The 20872-nt window shown below is 42.5% G+C and overlaps 1 protein-coding gene and 1 long non-coding RNA gene across 2 annotated transcripts; both read right to left on the bottom strand.

The window, feature by feature from the left end:
• Positions 1-259: 259 nt before the first annotated feature.
• On the bottom strand, positions 260-3842 carry LOC309490309 (piggyBac transposable element-derived protein 4-like). The gene is made up of 3 exons (XM_082159403.1): positions 3198-3842; positions 2223-2309; positions 260-1995 (listed from the first exon to the last, which is right to left on the bottom strand). Exons 1-3 carry the CDS (start codon positions 3452-3454, stop codon positions 390-392), a joined length of 1950 nt encoding a protein of 649 aa, XP_082015529.1. The 5' UTR covers positions 3455-3842; the 3' UTR covers positions 260-389.
• Positions 3843-9212: 5370 nt separating this feature from the next.
• On the bottom strand, positions 9213-9763 carry LOC309490139. Its single transcript, XR_014202600.1, has 2 exons — positions 9667-9763; positions 9213-9558 (listed from the first exon to the last, which is right to left on the bottom strand). It is a non-coding gene; the product is annotated as an uncharacterized lncRNA (long non-coding RNA).
• Positions 9764-20872: the final 11109 nt, after the last annotated feature.

A 20872-nucleotide genomic window follows, 5' to 3' on the forward strand; every position in this document is an offset into this window, starting at 1 on the left:
GAATATAGCCAACATTGGAACAGCTAACATCTTAGTTGATGACTTTATTTTTGACAAAAATTGTATTTATATATATATATATATATATATATATATATATATATAGAACATATGAGCAGAAATTGCTAAACAAAAGCTTATTTGATGTGGCTGTATATTCTACAGTAAATAAAAAAATAATCAGTCGGCTATAAACAAAGCAATTGTGAGCGATAAATAAACAAAAGTAAAGGCAGGTATCTCACAGTAAAATGCTTATGCCCCGTTGATGCGGGCTCTAAGCGAATCAAATGTGAGCAAAAAAAACAACAAAAAAACATATCAGAATGATTTCTGAACTCTGATGGTTAGTGGAAGGTGGTCAGCAGAGCACACACATCTGAACACAGTCACACATCTTTATGCCACTCTTGAAAACAGTTCCTGTTCAGTTGAAGACATAAGTGAACATTGCATGCCTGGCATTTCCATGGTGTTAATTGCTTTTTACCACGCACTGCTTTGCAATGCACACATGAGCGGCGACCAACTGTGGCAACATCCCTGTCATCTGAAGTCAGCTCAGCTCCTGGAACCGGTACATGGTCACTATCGGTCCGTTTTGGTGCCGTTTTCTGTGACACACCACAGAGCTCTGTGATAAGTTGCTCCATAAACTCTTTATGGGACAAGTTACCATGTAGCTCTTTGTGCACAATGAAAGAGTTGGTGGAAGCAATGTCCAAGAAGTGTAGAAAAATCTTTCTGTACCACTTCATGGTTTTGTGCTGTGTTGTGTAATACTGTATCAGCTGATCAGACAGGTCAACGCCCCCCATGTGCTTGTTGTATTCAGTCACAGGTGCAGGACATGGAAATGTCTTTGTCCTCCATGTATCTTGCGTTTTCACCCTCCTCTGCGCAGTGTTTCCTGTATAAGCAGGATGGATGGTAGAACAGACAGATACCTCTCGTGTGTCCATCCACTTCACAAATACAAGAGGACCATCGCGAATCCACCTGATGGATCCCCTGGCAGATTTTTTAGAGAGTGAATTAGCTGCATTCCGAGGGCAGTCCTTCCTGTTGTCCCTGTAAGTCCCACATGCACCAAACTTCATTGCAAACAAGTCTTTGAGGAGCTTTGGACTTGTATAAAAATTGTCCATGTACACATGGTACCCAGAACCTAAAAATGTGTGGTCTAAAAGAGATGTTACAGCATCATATGACAGTCCATGGCCTGTGGGAAAGTTGTTCTTTCCTGTGTACACAGAAAAGTCCACAGTGTATCCATTCGATGAGTCTGCAAGAACAAACAACTTGAAACCCCATCTGGTTGGCTTGGCTTTCATGTACTGCGTCATACCTGTGTGTGCTTTGCATGCCACCATTCTTTCATCCACAGCTAAGTTTCTTTTAGGATGATAGATGGATTTACAAGCCTGACGGATCGTGTCCATGAGAGGTTTGACCCTGCAAAGACGGTCATGTTCAGGTGTGCCCCTCTTTCTGTCATTATCCATATCTGCATCTGGGTGACTCATGTGCACATTCCATGAAATGATGCGGTATCTGTCCCGGGACATAACTGTAGCTGGAAAGGGTACGGAGAAAACACTGCTTTGCCGCCAGTAGTCGCTGATGGAGCTGACCTTCACCATGGCCATGTAAAATAGCAACCCAATGTAGCGATACATCTCACTGATGCTGACATCTGTCCATTTATATTTGCTGCCCTTTGCAGTTGCCTTGGCAGCCTGAGCATTGGTGTTGTGGCACAGAGTTGAGACAGCACTTTCTGAAAAAAATTGTTTGAATAGACTCATGGGTGAATGTGAGTCAACAGGGCTCAGTTGTGGTCCAGTTTCCCGTGCAGGACGGAAGCGCACAGTCTGTGGAACCATGTCAACATCAGTCTCTGTTTTCCATGCCAGAGTGGACTGCCTGTTGCTTGCCTGCTTGTTTGCCTTGGCTCTCTTCGGGACAGGTGCTTGGACATGTTCATTGTCACATCTGTAAAAAAAAAACACAAAAAAAAAACAAAAAAAAACACGTGAGCATGCTGATAACACAATCAAAGAAATTGTATTATCATTATCGATCACTAATGGCCATGGATAAAAAAAGACAACGTTTTTTTGTCATTTCACACAAGAATAGGTAGGCTACTTTTATATTATGACGCTGTAAACACAATCAGGCTACATTTCATCTGTAAAATATTACGTCTATGCACTTACTCAGTATGATTCTCCATCGCACTGAGAACTGAACGACACCTGCGTGCCCCTCTGCGGGGTGCTGGAGAAGGAGAGCTTGACACATTCCTAAAAAAACAACAACAAAGTAAAACTGTTAGCATACATTATTCAAAGTAAACTGATGAGCAATTGATGGTTATGGACACACAATGTTTTGTTGATAGGCCATAGGATGGAGAAATATCTATTTATGGGCCGTAGACCGCGTCACCGCGAGTATCTGTTGATGGGCTATATACACCGCATGCATTTAGTGACGCACGCAATGAACGGATCGTTCGCGAACGATCACTACACTACATTTAAAAAATTTACACCTGTATTCACAAACATCTGTGCATAAGGCAGTATTGAAGCATGATAAACTGTCATAGGCTAACCAAAACCGAACATTTATATAAAAATATAATGTATTTAGACAGTATCACATATTTTACCAGAGGCTGAAATATATTTGCACTAAATCACATTATATAAACTAAGTAGATATTCACAAACATGCTACATTACGCATAAGGCAGTATTGAAGCATGATAAACACTGTCATAGGCTAACCAAAACCGAACATTTATATAAAAATATAATGTATTTAGACAGTAGCCTATCACATATTTTACCAGAGGCTGAAATATATTTGCACTAAATCACATTACACCTAAGCAGATATTCACAAACATGCTACATTACGCATAAGGCAGTATTTTAGCATTTTAACCAGTGTCATAAGCTAATCAAAACTGAGTGAAATATATTTCATATACAAATATGTTTAAAGAGCAATATTACATTTAAAAAAGTTTACACTTGAGCGTATACACGAATGTTAGGGATATTGTAAGGCAATCGTTCCTGTAAGATGTCAAAAGCTAGCCAAAACTAGGCAAAATATAGTCTGAAAATTCATATGAGTTCTATATTATCAGAAAAATAATTATATAACAGTAAACAACTTACTCAGAACATGTATCCTCGGCGGGATCAATTCGCTCTTGAAAATGCACCCGTTCATCGTCCGAATTGCAATCTTCCTCTGAGGAAAAGGTGAATTCTTCCTCGCTGTCCAGAATCATCTGAAGGGCGTCTTTACCGGAGAAACGTGCCATCCTCGGAGCGCGATGAACTATCAGTGAATCGGATGAAGAGACTGTGTTTTTATGGCATTGATCGGGGGGCGTGTGCGATGCAAATAGATTACCTAAACTATTTACCATTTGAATAGCGCCGGGGGCGGGGCGGCCTCAGCTCATTATAGAGATAATGAAGCAGAAGGAAAAACGGTACCTCTCCTTGCTTTCAAACGGATTACATAAGCTGAGAATATTTGTTTTTTATATAAATTACTTCGTTTAAAAGAAGAGATTTCAAGCTTCATAAAGACATATATCACGTGTCTGTGTGAGAAGGATTCGCGGAGTTATTGTTCATTTTCGGACGCGTTTCAGAATGGACTACACTGGCAGAGAGAAGGCAGAACTCGCTTCGTGTTTATTTTTCTTTATTTGTCAAAAAGCAAAACACTTTGTTTTTATTGTGAGTATACACAAAAATAATACACATTTAACAGAATCGATTGATGTATGACACGTGTTTGTAATATCAAAGTCAACAGAGCAAAATTAATCTCTTTTGAACTGATAAAAAAAAAAGCGAGCTGGTATCGCCGGCGAGACAGCCGACTTCAGGGGTTAATTAATGTACCAGGTAGTGTCAGTGGGACACGCTGGCTACCACATGTGAACCGGGCCCTCCAAACCTTGCTAAAACCTGGAGGAAAGGATAAACATCTGCAGAACCCTGGCCAGTTCACAGCAGTGTATTACCACATGGAACATTTGACTGCATAATCCACCAATGCTGATATTGCTGGGAGATCAAGGAAGGTCTGTATTTAATTTCAAAATGATTTCATATTTGGGAGGCATACAAAATAACTGATATTGATGGTTAGTGGTTAGTAATTGGTTATGTCTTGCAGGTCAAGAAGATGATGGAAGATGGAAGCTTTGTGGGTTTCTGTCACTTCTTGGCTGACTTGTTTGAGGCCATAAGTAAATTCAGCTTTCTTCTCCAAAAAATGATGTTATTTTGCCTCAGGTAATGTTGACATGTTAAGAAGAATATAGTTAAACAAATAATTTTAATCAAGGAATATGTAGCTTTTACCCTTGTTTTTCACAAGGAAAATGTTTTACAGGCTGTGAATGGGATTGAGAATCTCCTTGCAACTATTGAGGCCATGTCAGTGAGATGCAAGCCAGGTGGTAGACTGGCAGAGTTACTGGCAGACCTTCAGGCCCAGAGAAGACAACAAGAGGGTGAGGGGGAGACTCACCTTTTGCACAAGTTTCAGGTGAGCAGTTTTTTTTTAATGTTTAGATTTGGAGTTGATTTTTTCCTTGTCTAAATGTTGAATGTTTTGTGAACTCAGGGGATCACCATCAAAGGTGAAGCTGCTGGGCTGGGAAAGGAAGGACTCTCCATGGCAAGCACACCTAAGCTGCAACAAGCAGTGAGAGCAGCCATCGACTGCACTCTGCTTCATTTGAAGCAAAGATTCAGCAGTCTGCTTTGTAAGTGAAAGCACAGAATTATATATTTAAAAAAATCTGTGCAAATAAGATAAGCTATCATCATTTTTCTTTTTCTCTCAACTCTGTTTTTCTATTCCTTGATAGATGAAGAGTCTACATCAGCATCAGCAAAGGCAGTGAAGTCATTCAAGATATTCAGTCATGATTCCTGGCCAGAGCAAAGAGAGCTGACAGATTAAGGAGCTGGACTTCCTGCTAGACCACTTTTCCTCTGTCTTAACAAGGTTAGTGACTCTTTTTAAATTATCATAAAGATATAAAAAGTATAACACAGAGCAACATTTCAAACATCTACTTTGATCCTTAACCTAGATTGTTTGGTCAGTTTTTCCTTTCACTCTTTTCAGAAATGGCTGTGATTTCAATCTGGCTAGAGAGGAGTATCGATCCATGAAGACATTCATCTTTAGGAACTACATGGACAAGTCTTACCATGCCTTATGGGGGATGATGGTAACTAAGTTGCCATTCTGCTCTGATTACAAGGTACCCCATTATGATCATATCCTTGTTAATTTAGTTAGTAATTATTACTTTTTGATTAAATAAAACCTACACTAATGATCCATTCTTTGTAGAACATCCTACATCTTGTGCACATCATGCTGGTCCTCCCGGTCTCCTCTGCTATATGTGAAAGGGCGATTTTCTGCTCAGAAGAGGATTAAATCTGATGTCAGGGGGTCCCTGCATGTAGACACTGTGGAGGACTTGATTCGAATTAGCATGGAGGGACCTAGTTTACACGAGTTTGATGCCAAGGAAGCTGTACAAACATGGTTCAGTCAGGGTAAAAGGTCTAGGAGGCCAAATTACAAGGGCTGGCCTTCTGAGCCTCCTAGTGGAACACAGGAGGATCTTCTCTAAGGGGGAGTGAGTAAAGGCACAAGTTGTTTAGGCCTACTTGTTCTAGTGGAATGTTATTGGCCAGTGACCCTAATGTTTACATACATTTAAGTATTGTTTGTAACTGTGAAATGAACGAAAGGTTACTAAGCACTTTGTTACTAAGCACTTTTTTTTATTCTGAATGTATGGTATTTTGTTTTCTATTTGTACGGTCATGACAGCGATGGTGCTGTCAGTTTACCTTGTTGTTGCATCTTCAAAAGTGCAGAATAAAATGTGACACTGAATTTGAAACAGCACATTGTAATTTCTGCATCTATTATCAAAGTATTTATTAGTAATACAGTGGAAATTAGTAAATTTGGTTAGCATGTTGATTTACGGTGTGCGCCCCTAAATTTTCTGGTTCTGCCCCTAAAATTTTCAGTTGGGGGCCACTGTGCTCCTAGTGAAAAAAGCTAGTCTGGAGCCCTACTCCATCAGCAGCTGCAGTTTCTCTCAGCTGTATCAGTGCAGTCACTGTGACGTCTGACTGACAGAGGTTTTTGTACGACTCTTTATCACTGTGTGAACACACAGCTACTAGGACAGTGTATACTCTGACAGTAATAATCTCCTGTATCTTCAGTCTGGACTCCACTGATGGTCAGAGTAAAATCTCGTCCAGTATTTGCTGTTCCACTGCCACTGAATCTAGATGGAGTTCCAGACTGGAGGTTGTTTATATATTTCATCAGGAGTTTAGGAGCTTCTCCAGGTTTCTGCTGATACCAGTATAAGTGGGTGCTGTATATTCCTACATCTATATTACACTCTATTGTTGCTGTTTGACTCTGTTGGACAGTTTTAACTTCAGGTTGAGTCAGAGTCACTCCTCTGGATTCTGAAGAACAGAAAATAAAATGAAAATGAAAAGAAAGTAAGTTAGTTTGTTAATCACCTTTTTAGAGAACAATATTTGTATATTAAAATCATCAAAACAACAATGGCATATTATATTTATATTAAAAAGTAACAACCTTGAATAAACAGTGCAATGGTCCAGATGAAGATGTTGATTGTGTTCATTGCTGTAGTTTAGTCTTGTGTGATGATGAAGATTGTGTTGTGTTCTGCTCTCAGTCATGAAGTGTTAAACTCACAGCACTATAAACACTCTCAGAGCACTGAAGCATGTGCTGACAATGCAAAGTGACTCTCTCTATTTAAATCATTATCCTGAAGACTGTAGATCAGTCACAAACATATTTTCGGTTACACTTTACAATAAGGTTCATTAGTTAACATTAGTTAATTACATTACTTAGCATGAGCTAATAATGAACTGCACTTATACAGCATTTATTAATCTTTGTTAATGTTAATTTCAACATTAATACTTTATTAAAATCTTAACAACATTGTTGAACAAACAATGAACGGCTTTGTTTTTTATTAACTAACGTTAACAAAGATGAACAAACACAGTAACAAATGTACTGCTCATTATTTGTTCATGTTAGTTAATACAAACATACAATACATTAATGTAATACATTACACATAAGGGTAACCAAGGGAACTAATAAGACACACCTGGGAGACTAACCAACATGAAAAACTACAAAGAACTACAAAATATCACACAAGACAGGAAATATCACACAAGACAGGGGAACACAGGCTGGGATCATAACAAATATTTTGTAAGGTCGTTACACTTTCTATTGATTATTCTGCGCTGTGCTGATTTTTTTCACCAACATAAATCGCTTGTCTCATATTTAATCTCGAATTTTAGACTTTATTAATCCAGAGGGAAATATAAGGCATCCAGTGGCTTATACAACAGATAATGTAGAACTCAAATACACACAATATCAAATATATATATGGTGACTATATCCAAGTGTTCTTATTACTGTATAGATTTCATACCCCATTGCTATGGAAATAAGCCTGTTGTTCAAATTAACCTGATTATGCCCTCGGGCGCTTGAGTAAATAAATAAATAAAATATGTGGCAGCCGTTGTGTGCAGTAAACTTTCTTTTAACAAGCCTGTTGTACTGATGTGATGACCAGTTATAGTTTTAGTGCTAGCAAGCCTATTTAGAGGTGTGGAGTAATTCAGGTAGGACTGTGTGTAGAAAAATGTAATATGTGTATTATGAGGTGGTCCGCGAAAATTCTTGATTACAAATAGTGGTCCACACACACAAAAAGTTTGAAAACCCCTGCTCTAGGACATCCCAAACACTTTCAATGAGTTCAAGGTCTGGACTCAGCTGTGAAAATGATTCTTCATGCTCCTCCCAACCATTCTCTTACAGTTCTCTTAGATTCTCTAACATTCTCTTAGCCTGATGAGCCTTGGCTTTGTCATCCTGGAATATGACCATGATGTGTTTTCCTACATGGTTGTTTAAAAAATGAAAAGCTACTCACTCCATAAATTAGGGTTAGAAGAAGGGGTTAGGTCTTATATTAGGTATTATATTAGGGTCAGTCAGTCGGGCCATCTGATCATTCTGATTGGCTGTTCATCTAGCGAACCAGTGCACGAGAAAAAAACCCAGAGGTGACGAAGCAAGTAAACGACGAAGTCAAGAGGGAACACACAGAACGCTCTTCTCATTTGTTTGCATTTCTCATTCCGATTCGTGATTATTTTATAAAGATATGGCTGTCTGGAACGAGGCAAGTGAAGACGAATTGATCAGCATGATCCAGGAAAGGCCGGTTTTGTATGACATTACGGAAAAATGTTTTGTCAACCGTGTGGCGAAAGATCGAAAATAAACTTGTCAGTTCTACCAGAAAGACTCGGGAGGCAAAATACCGTAACCGTAACAATACCGTAACATTTATTAACAGCCCAGCAAGCAAATATTATGATATAAAGTTCTTTGGCGTAGGCCCGTCCGTAGCTCGTAATCCGAGGGTCCAGACTCTGCATTTCCTGCCTGAAGACGAAGGCAGGGGCGCAGCCGACCCCCAAAAACACTGCATGAAAATTGGGATTTCCGACCCCGTAAACGGCCGTAAATCTCCCTAATTTTCGGCAGTTAACGACAATTTACAGCCTGTGAACGTCGCGTTCGTCTGTGCCGAATATTGTCGGAAACGAACCATGACGTATGCAGAGCGCTCGCGCCGGAGGTGTGAATGGCTCTAATTACCATATGAATAGCAGCTCCCGCCAGAGAAAGGCTTGAATTTCCTCACTCACTATTGGTTGAACCCACGTGGTTTAAATAAGAAAAATCACTCGTGATTGGTTGGCAGATCTGTTACTATTGGTCACCCTTGCTCATTATAAATTCAAAAAATTATAATATTCATATAAATAATAAATAATAATATATAAATTATTTTTTTAGATTCATAAATTCAAAAAAATATAATATTTATATAAATTATGATATATAAATTATTTTTTTTATATTCATTATATGCTATTCTGTGGTATATTCATGTCATTGTTAACCTATGGACTACACTATTATTACCATCAAGGACAAGAAAGGAAAATTTGCCAGGGGCATGCTGTTTATTCAAAGAAAGAGCTTTATTAGCACAAACACAAAACAATATACACCTATGTACAAAGCATAGATCATCTGCACACACAACAAATTGGAAGCTCAGTGTCTGTTTTCATCTTCGGAGCTGTAGGTGACTAGCGGCGTTCTCTCTGAATTCAATCCACTTTGAAAACGTCTGTGGTGCGTTGCCCTGTATTTAGGAGTCGCCTCTAATCTCGACTGCAGCGTAGCACAGAGCTCTGTGAGCTCCTGGCTGGTGGTTGAACTTCATCGGACATCAGATCTATGGTGGCGCACTTCCAAATGCCCACGTCATCCTCACCTAGCACACCGTCTCGCTTCTAGCAGCTGTAAAAACAACCAATACAGACAATCAGTACTGTGATGCACTGTGTATGGACACAAAACATCTATTAATGCACGTGAAAAATAATCACAATATCCTCTAAATATTACCCTCTTTCTTCTCGCTCGACTCCGAGCTGAACTCTTCACAGCTTCGGCCTGCAATGCCAGATCTGGTTGTTTGTACCTGAAGCTCCTGCGTACTGTCTCGTACTGTCGCTGAGGGTGAGTAGGCCTAATTAATGACAAAATTTCATTTTGGGGTGAACTAATCCTTTAGTGTCCTTTTAATCCTTTAAAGTCAACACCAGTTGACGAAGAGGTTCCACTTCAACGCATAGACATGTCTCGTGGACGATGCTCTAGCGGAAGTGATGGTAGCCACCACCGCTGGTGGTAGGGTACTCAAACCTACCTCGTCCCGTCCAGGAGCCACACGTGGAGGTTCCACAGATCGGGACGAGGGTGCCATAAGGTGCCCCGTCCCTGAGAAAGCAGGTCCTGCAGGCCAGGGAGGTGCTGTCGCGAGGAGTACTAGTTCTGGGAACCAGGTGCGGTTGTGCCAATACGGGGCAACCAAAATTACCTGCTCCTCGTCCTCCCTGATCTTGCGCAAGGTCTGCGCAAGAAGGCTCACTGGGGGAAACGCATACTTGCGGAGGCCCCGCGGCCAGCTGTGCGCCAGTGCATCCGTGCCGAGCATGCCCTCGGTCAGGGAATAAAACAGGTCGCAGTGAGACGAGTCGTGGGAGGCAAACAGGTCTACCTGTGCGTCCCCGAACTGATCCCAAATCAGCTGAACCGTCAGGGGATGGAGTCTCCATTCTCCAGCGAGAGGCCGAAGCCGAGACACCTCGACGGCTGCCTGGTTCAGGTCTCCCGGGATATAAATGGCTGGAAGCGACCTCAGATGCTTCTGACTCCATATGAGGAGGTGGCGGGCGAGTTGCGACATACGGCGGGAGCGTAGACCACCTTGACGGTTGATGTACGCTACTGTGGCGGTATTGTCTGATCGGACTAGTACGTGATGACCCCTGAGCAACGCACGAAGCGGTGCAGGGCAAGGCGTACAGCCAGCAACTCGAGGCAATTGACATGCCAAAGGCGCTGGGGTCCTGTCCAGGAACCCGCGGCAGCATGTCCATTGCACATGGCACCCCAACCCGTGGCGGAGGCATCTGTTGATACAACACCATGCCTGGAAGCTCGTTCTAAGGGAACTCCGGCCCGTAGAAAATTGAGGTTCGACCACGGGGGGAAGGTCTGACGGCAGGTCGGAGTCACTGGGACTCGGAGCGTGCCGTGTTGCCATGCCCACCTCGGGACTCGATCGCGAAGCCAAAGCTGAAGCGGTCTCATATGAAGCAAACCGAGCGGCATTACTGCGGCTGCGGGTGCCATATGCCCCAGGAGCCTCTGAAAGAGTTTCAGTGGGACCGCACTCTTGCCCTCAAACTGACGAAGACAAGTCAGCAGTGACTGCGCGCGCTCGCTCGTAAGCTGCGCGCACATGGCGACCAAGTCGATTTCCATACCGAGAAAAGAGATCCTCTGCACTGGGCAGAGTTTGCTCTTCTCCCAGTTGACCCGAAGGCCCAGACGAGCTAGGTGCCGGAGCACAAGGTCCCTGTGTTCGCAAACCTGGTCTCAAGAGTGAGCTAGGATCAGCCAGTCGTCGAGATAGTTCAGGATGCGAACCCCGTGTTCTCGTAGGGGAACAAGGGCTGCCTCGACGACCTTCGTGAAGACACGAGGAGACAGGGCTAGCCCGAAAGGGAGAACCGCGTACTGGTATGCCTGCCCCTCGAAAGCAAACCGAAGAAACGGTCTGTGTCGAGGAAGAATGGAGACATGGAAGTAGGCGTCCTTCAGGTCGATCGCTGCAAACCAATCCTGTGGCCGTACGCATTCGAAAAGGCGTTTGGCCGTGAGCATCTTGAACGGCAGCCTGTGAAGGGAGCGGTTCAAGACGCGCAGGTCCAGGATAGGTCGTAACCCACCGGATTTCTTCGGTACAATGAAGTAAGGGCTGTAGAAGCCGGACCTCATTTCGGCTGGAGGGACAGTCTCAATCGCACCCTTCGCCAGTAGGGTGGCGACCTCCGCTCTCATGACAGGGGCATTGCCACTGACCAATGTGAAGCGGACTCCCCTGAAGCGGGGAGGAGACCGCGCGAACTGAATCGCGTAGCCGAGCCTGATGGTCCTCGCGACCCAGCGGGACAGACCGGGAAGCTCTAACCAGTCTCCCAGAAACTGAACCAGCGGGGTCATACGGACAACAGACGTACCGTCGGTGGTGCAGCGAGGCGGAATGACCGGCCCAGGCGAGGGTGGCATAGTGGCCCTGTGTGGGGGCACGGTCATTAACCACATCCTGCCAGAGGAGGCCAGGGCAGGACCAGCGTCCCACGGGGGCGTGCTCTGGCAGGGGTCTGGCGACAGAGGGGGATGAGAGGAGCGTGGCCCGTGGGCGGCGCGTGCTGTCATCCACAGCCTCTTGGGGCTCAGAGAAAGAGCATTAGTTCTTTTGTAGAGATTTTCCCCCAGCCCTCCAGCGGGGGAAGGAGTGGTCCTGCTACCAGCTCCTGAAGAACTGAGCCCTAACTCCAAGCTGCCTGTCTCAGGTTTGTGCTGCTCAGCCAGGTGTTAGCCGGCTAAGGGGCAGAGACAGGCGGTGCCAGCCTCCAGCGACCTCCTTGTGCTCAGGCCAGTGAAGGCTCGAGGAGAGGAGCCGCAAGGAGGCGGCGTCGGCGGGAAGCAGACTAAGCAGACCACACCGACGGATGACCGTCAGTGCAGAAGCCTCAGTCTGCTTCTGGATTGATCGAAGACTGTTGGGCGCAGTCCTCAACCACCGCCGACCAGGCTGCCCGCCTCAAGGGTGCTGCTTAGGCTGGCGTGGCAGTCTAAGGGGCGGAGACGAGCAGCGCCGCCCTCCTGCGGCTTCCTCCTGCTCAGGTCCGGTGCAGGCCCGAGGGGAGCAGCCGCATAGAGGAGGGCTTGGCGGGAAGCAGACTGAGGAGGCCGCACGGATGGATGACCATCGGTGCAGGACCCGAGTCTGCTTCAGGTGGTCGAAGCCACACCGCCAAAGAGCCCAGCCCGGGACATGGGGAGGTTGAGAAAATAAATTCTCAGACCGCCCCACATCAACCAGCTAAGCCCATGTCTGGACCACATTAGTGGGCATCACCTGACCCAGGATCACGCAGGTACCGATGTCGTCTGAGCGAGGTCAGTAGTGTGCGTGGCGGAACAACCAGGCCCGGCATGGGAGGCATAGCGTCCCAGGATGGGGGCGTGGTTAGAGTTTCCGCGTTCTGTCAGGGTTGGCCAGGGAAGGACTAGCGTTCCACTGCAGCCGGTTCAGACAGAACTCCCGGGACAGCACTGCATTGAAGGCGCAGGCGACACACAGCACTGCACGACTGTGTCACGATAGTGACAGAGAACATACAGACCATGATCGCTGCGCGATCGAAGCAGCGAAGGCGGAGTACGCCCGCGGGCCGCGAAAAGTCACGTGGACTCTCGCGGAGCGGAGGCGTCCTAATGCACATCCGGACGAAGCCTACAGCGCTCGGGGGGAGGGCAGCGCCACTCCAACCGATGCTTTCAGCTGTCCGGGAAAGCATGGCTGACAGCTCTGAATCAGTCCCGGCAACGATGGCACTCCCGTGGGAGGCAACGCAGCCGAACTTCATTTCCAGAGAAATCAAGCCCGCCTTGTGATGCTGTGAGTGACATGAGATCATCTGCCGGAGCCCCGAATAAAACACTGGGTCCCCGAAGGAAACCAGGCATATACAGAAGCTCCACGGTTTGCAATGTGGAGGGGGGTGTGGCCCGAGGAATGACTCGTCGGTTGTTGTGCCACACCGTAACCCTCAGACCACCCTGGCCACCAGCCAAAGTATCCCCTCTCGAGGAAGAGATAAATTGGGGTGTGGCAGAGGGGACTCTACTCACAGAGAGATCATTGAGTCTCGATCTATAAACATCGCGATGATCATGTTCCCGCAATGAAAACATGACTCATCCACGAGTGCTGCCAAGCGTGATTAAGCCCAACACGCGAAACAGCAGATGCTTAGGCAGATGCGCACACACATCCAGGAACAGAAATACACGGGCGAACCGTCTTTAAAAAGACGTGCCGCGTGCAGCTCTTTTAGAGATTGAAAAAGCTCAACAGAGTGCCGAAACGCCCAGGGAGAAAACACACTCACTGTCGGCAGATCACTGCACAGACCAGCAGCAGGAAATGCGATCTCGCTGGAATCCGCCGTCACACCAACACTCTGAAGAGCCGCTCGTCTCGAAGAGATTTAAGATGACATTCAAAAGGCTTGTGGAGTGAAGTACTGAACTTGGCTCCGAAGCGAAAACATATCTGCATGTTGCCAGCGCACTTCCTTATATACCCCCAGGGTGGGGCGGAGATACGCTATGCAAATTCCGCAGACCCATGGCATTTTTATTGCCATTGGCTCGTTTTATATACTCGAAGATGATAGGCTTTCTAAGCGAAACCCCATTCGTCGTCATCCGACGTAACTCGGAGTGACAACGAAAGGGAACCAGAAGTGGCTTGCAGAAACCATTGCAGTATTCAGTATTGTGGTGTATTTCTGTGTGATACAGAATGTTGAATGAGAAGGAATAGCTTGTTTGCAGTCACATGATTCTGATGAAGGGCAGGAAGTGAAAATCAGAATAGACAAGATGAAGGAAAGTTTGTATTACAGGCAGGAGTTAAAGTGGGCCGGAACGGTCCAGAACTGCGTTCCGGCACTTCAGATAAATTAATAAATAAATAGATTCAAATCTAATCAAATCATTCTCATCAAATTCAACGTTTCTCATCATTCATCAAATCAAAACTGAATACCAGCCCCTGGCCCGCCTTCACAATCACGCTTCCCGACGTTACGTTCTCAGTCAAGATTCTCCTGTCTGATTTGAGTGCATCTGCACCGGTTCACGTCTCCCCTACCCGCTGAACGCCAGCGATTACTAATGCGTGAATGAACTCACGGCCGTTGAGCGCGGTAAAGTTAGTTTTAGGTTCAATATTCGCTGGACATTTGTTTTCCCTTGTAATATATTTTATTATTTATTATTATATTATATATTTATACCTGAGAATGCTTTGACGCGTTTCCACAGCGCATGATGCCTAAGGGAACGTCTGTCAGCTACACCAACTGCGTTAAACGTAGACTATAATTTGTATTATGTAAAATTACTTTTAACATTTAAAAACAGACGTTTTCAAATTACACAGCTTGTAGAAGGTTCCTGGCAATACTGACTTAGGCTACAGCTTTCCTGGTAGCCTTGAGTCCATTAACTTGTCTCAGAAAATGATTCATAAAACATATAAATATCAGTTGAGCCTATGTTTACTTTCTTCACTGACACAGACGAAAATGAAAAGACTATCAGTCAAAGTTCAGCTTTAGGAGGGGAAGAAATAGGGCAGGATAAGAAGACTGAGAGAAAAAGAAAGATGAAGATGAAGAGAGAGCAGGTATTGACAAATAATCTAATGACAAAGTTTTAAAGCTATTTCTTAGCAAAAAGTTTTTTGTTTTTTTTTTGCCTTCAAAAGCTCTAAATTGCACATTTGTAGGTCAGAGAAATCCAAATTTGCTCGGGGGAGCATGCACCCGAACCCCCCTAACTACCTCACATTTGAGTCAGTTTTGACTTCCCATTTTTATGTTTAAATTTACATTGTGAAAAACAAGGTTGTGTTCCATATCGTGGTGTTCAGCAATTTTAACATAGTATCTTCATCATATCAGTGTAGATGTAGGTGGACCAAAATAAAAACATTAAAATAAGTATTAGATAAGTATTGAGCCACAGTGACACTCTTGTCCCAAAAAGTATTGCTATACCACAATACTCAATATGTTGTCCCACGTGAGTCATTTTTCCTTGTTGCACCTACACAAAATTTGAGGGTTCCCCCACCTGCCAAATCCCACTTTAACCACTGATTACAGGGTCATATCAACCAAATTTCAGAAACTTCCCTAGCTCAAATTTAATGCTGGGCCGGTTTGAATCACTTTGTTGTTGTTGTTTTAAGATTCTAGCCTAACAACCCCCTTCAGCCGTGACTTGTTCACGATACAGCACAGCCTCTAGTACCTTATTGCTTACATAAAAATTGTAAGGACAAATAAAATTGTATTACATTTGTTTTTTAATCAAATCAGTACATAAAGCTGACAATTTAGTTTAAAATGTAATCAAAAGAAAAATAGGTATGTTTTTACTATCTACAATTTCTGTAATTTCAATGGAGATCAAAAATTACCTAGGAGGATAACATGAGCCATAAACGTTTTTAAATATGTCCGTTCTTACAATATGGTGTTTGATTCTTTAGGTTATTGGTCGTAGAGAGAAGCAGATGAAATAAATCAAACGGGGTCTGAGGGACACTGGGGTCCTGCTCATGATAAAGGAACGCCCTTCTCTCATCACGGTGCTGTTCCCAAGAGCTGTTGACAAAATGCGTGCATCCGCTTTTAACGCGTCTTGACTGTCGTACAGTCTGACATTAATGACGACTGAGATCTTACAGTGTGACATGGCTTACAGCGAGGATCATGTTCGTAGCAACAATCGTAAAGGACTATTATAAAGTCACAGTGTGCGCTGGCTTTAGTCTTGAGTTGTTGAGTTGTTGTATTATGTGGGGAACTGGTATGCATGTAAGAGGGAGAGAAAGTTGTTTTTGTACATGCAATGCTAGCAAAGAGACATGTGAGTTACCTGAATGTGATCTCTTGATTTACGTGACTATACAACAATGTCCACTAACTCTCATTAGAGTATTAGTAGACTGTATAGTATTAGTATACTAAGTATTAGTTGTGATTGACAATCAGTTAAACTTCACAGAGCACATTTCTAGAACTGCCCGGTCCTGCAGATCTGCCTTATACAACATTAGGAGGATCAGGCCCTTCCTATCAGAGCTACACAACTCTTGTTCTCTCCAGACTGGACTATTGTAATGCTCTCTTGACCTTCCAGCATCAACTGTCAAACCTCTGATCCAAACACTAATAACACTATATCATTACAATCAACATCACTCTTGTGTTTATGAAGAGAATGAGTCAGTGTTTCAATATGATCATCATGTTTTAGGTGTAATATATGATCCTGTCAATCAAACTGAACAGACTGCATTCAGTCACTTCTGCTGTCTGGACGTGATGCTTTCCATCTGAGACACAGAAACTTTTACATTCTTACACAATTACTGTCACAACGGATGATTCTTAATTTGTGATCATGGATACTATTTTAAATAACATTTTCATATACAGTATATTTATATATTAGTATATAGTATATTCTTGAGTTGTGATCATGTTTTTTAAATTATTTTTATTATATTTTTATATTTAAAATACCATCACCTGCTTTTGCAGAAGTGAAAGTGTTCCAGTCCAGATCATGTAACCAATCAGAGAGTGAGACTGAAAACCCCATTTGCATTGTCAGGGTGGAGTGATTGTGATCCTCTCAGAATAGAGCAGCTCTGTCTCCAGAGACCATGTTCAAACCCCAAGAGCTTTATTTGACATTTACTGCTACATCAACCTTCTGAAAAGCACCTGCATCTTCATCTGTTAGTTGAATGATGTTGTCAGACACAAAGTGAACTTGATGAGAAGCTTTATTGAATGTTGCAGCAAACACAGCAGATTGAAAGATCACACACACACACACACACACACACACACACACACACACACACACACACACACACACACACACACACACACACACACACACACTCTTTCAGTATTGAGTTGTAAATCACTACAGCTGCAGCACTAGACTCATGTGAATCCTGCCTGACACAGGACACTCAGATACGGCTCATCTTCAGGAGAGAAACATCAGCACTCAGAGCTCTTGTGGAACGAGACCTCATGAGGAGCTCCATCATGTGTTACTCTGCAGACGTACAGCTCTCCCTCTTCCCAGCGTGCTTTGCTGAGGGTCAGGACGCTACTGCGGCTGTAGCGGCCGTCCTGCTGGCTCTCTGCGCTGGTCAGAACCCCCTCGGTGACCTCTGACCCGTCCAGTGTCCAGCTCACCAGCGCCCCCTGTGGAGAGTAAGAGCTGAGCAGGCAGAGCAGTGCGGCTGAGTCTCCAGAGATCTGCAGAGAAGAGGGCGGCAGCAGAGACACTGAGGGCTTCACTGTGGGACCAGCTGCAGGAGACAAACACAACACATTCACACACACACACACACACACACACACATTCACAAACAAACTTTGGTTACAGTTACAGTTATAAGTAAAGTTTGCCACAATATCTAATAATCATTATTATTAATAAATGTTGTTCTTGTTTAGGACAATAAAAGATGAACTAAATATGAACTCAGTGTAGAAATAAATGAAGGAAAGACAAACCTGTAATAAACTGAATAAACTCATAGTGAGACACAGTGTGGAAATACGTTTAGAATTCATTTTTTGTTGAAAGGAATAATGCAATTCTTATAACAATCGTTATATATCATTGTTTTAGATTAAATGATTATACAACAATATCAGTAACACTTTATTTAAAGCCTTTATATATATTGCATTATAAAAAGTATTTTTAATGCATTAATTATATATTGTTTTACACATTATAATGCATGTATAATCTCATCAATAATTGTAACCAAGGTTTTAACACATTATAATATTATCTATTCATTGTTACACCTCCAAAAAATTATAATAGACTAAAACTCATGACAAACAATCAATTCTAGACGTAACAAGGAATTAGCAAATATTATAAAACATTTTAACTTTGGTTACAGTTATTTATGAAAACATATATGACATTATAACATACGCTATTGATACCTTTATAATGCATTATACATAAAGGCTTTAAGTAAAGTGTCACCACAATATCTTATAGTCATTATTATTAATAAATGTTGTGGGGTTTTTTTCACGATAAAAAAACACTTTCTGAAATTAAAATTTTATTTTAAAATTGAATTATAATTTTTTTATTAGGTGATTAAATAGACAGACTTACCGATCACCAGTTTAGTTCCTCCACCGAATGTGTACCACAGTGATACAATCTAATGAAACGCTCGTACAAAAACCTCTATTCCACTCGAGTGAACACACACTCCAGCAGAGAGAGAGAAACAACACTTCAACACACTGATATTAGAAGATCCTCAGCTCTTCTCAACACTCACTCATTCAGATTTGACTAAATGCTTTCTGATATAACACTGTTTAAAGAAATATATTTGATGAGCTGTGACCTCTGAGGTGACCTTTGACCTCTTTGATCATGGATGATGTTGTGGAGTTTCTCATAATGATGCTTCTGTTCTTCATATGCAGATCAATCATCATGATTCACAGAAAAACCTGCAGCTTCAGACTTCAATCTTCAGTGAAAATCTCTTCAAATAATGAGTTTATTGAATATTAGAGCCAAAGTCAATAGAAAGTGTCAACAATGAAAATATAAAAGGTATTTTGCATGTTCTACACAGTCAAGCATGTTTTCATATTCAAGGTCTGTTGTAAAAGTATCTGGACTGGTTATGAATCTCCACACAAGATCATGAAACGTGAACAAGCTCTAATATGTCTCCATCTTTAACAGCCTGTTTCTTCTCCATTTGATGATTTCAGACACACATGAGGCTTCATGATAGATGGAGTGACACCATGAACTCTGATTAGAGATTCACAATCAGTCCTGATACTTTCTGAACAGACTCATGATTCATGATCTTACTTTAGTGATGGCGGTTCATCTAGTGGAAGTGTAGCAGTGATGATGGTCACATGACTGAATATGGACACAGAGATGGACGTTCATCTGCACATCCTCAGTGTCTCAGGAGTCACAATAAAAATACTAAATAAAGTCATGATTCTGTAACTCTAGTGTATATTAGTTTGTTATCAGCACAAGCTGTTGTAAATCCTGCCCACTTCTTTGCATTGTCAGCACATGCTTCAGTGCTCTGAGAGTGTTTATAGTGCTGTGAGTTTAACACTTCATGACTGAGAGCAGAACACAATCTTCATCATCACACAAGACTAAACTACAGCAATGAACACAATCAACATCTTCATCTGGACCATTGCACTGTTTATTCAAGGTTTGTGTAATACAGTTTTTATAATGATTATTAATTCTTTTAAAATTTTAAATATTTAAATAATTTTTATTTTTTCCTTTTTTCTTTCAGAGTGTAGAGGACAGATCACTGTAACTCAGAGTCCATCAATAACAGCAGTTCAACCAGGAGAAGAAGTCAGAATAAACTGTAAAACCAGCAGTGATGTGGAGTATGGTTATCGTTTAGCCTGGTACTCACAGAAACCTGGAGAAGCTCCTAAACTCCTCATATATTATGCAACAAACCGTTATACTGGAACTCCATCTAGATTCAGTGGCAGTGGATCTGGCAGTGATTTTACTCTGACCATCAGTGGAGTCCAGACTGAAGATACAGGAGATTATTACTGTCTGAGTTTACACTATATCAACAGTAAATATGTGTTCACACAGTGATAAAGAGTCGTACAAAAACCTCTGTCAGTCAGACGTCACAGTGACTGCACTGATACAGCTGAGAGAAACTGCAGCTGCTGATGGAGGACCACAAACTGCACAATATCAATGTTTAGTTACAGTAATAGTTATAATATAATAAAGTTATAGTAATTCATTTTTACATAAAGAGGAATAGGAGAGGAATAGTTGATGGAGGGAGAAGAATAGATGAGGGAAGAGAGCAGGCCGCCACAAATAAATCAATGTATGGGAAACACAAATTTACTCCAACAATGTGAGGTCACATGAGATTGATGGTGAAGAACCCTTTAATAATCTAAAGAACCTTTTGTGCAATGGAAAGGTTCCTTGGATTTTAAAGGTTCTTCATGGAACCATATACCCCACTTTATTTTTAAGAGTGTAGGGCGCTAACTAAGGGGACACCATCAACACCCACTGGAAACAAGTTTAACTGGTCCGTGTACTTTTTCGTTCATTCATTATTCTATTTCGGAATGAAAGATGAAATTTAAAAAAGGGTGCAGCTTGGTTTTTGGTTTAAAAGAAAAAAAGCAGAAATGGCTGTATTTTGTTTTCCAAATGTATTGTTGTCATCAAATAATGTATTAGAAAATTGAAATTTGAATATTTATTTGTACGTTTTTTGTATTTCATTTGACTGATCCTATCTTTACCCGGAAGTAAATTCCACCGTCATCCGAAG

This window comes from Leuciscus leuciscus (assembly GCF_965113295.1).
Source record: "Leuciscus leuciscus genome assembly, chromosome: 25".
NCBI classification, from domain to species: domain Eukaryota; kingdom Metazoa; phylum Chordata; class Actinopteri; order Cypriniformes; family Leuciscidae; genus Leuciscus; species Leuciscus leuciscus.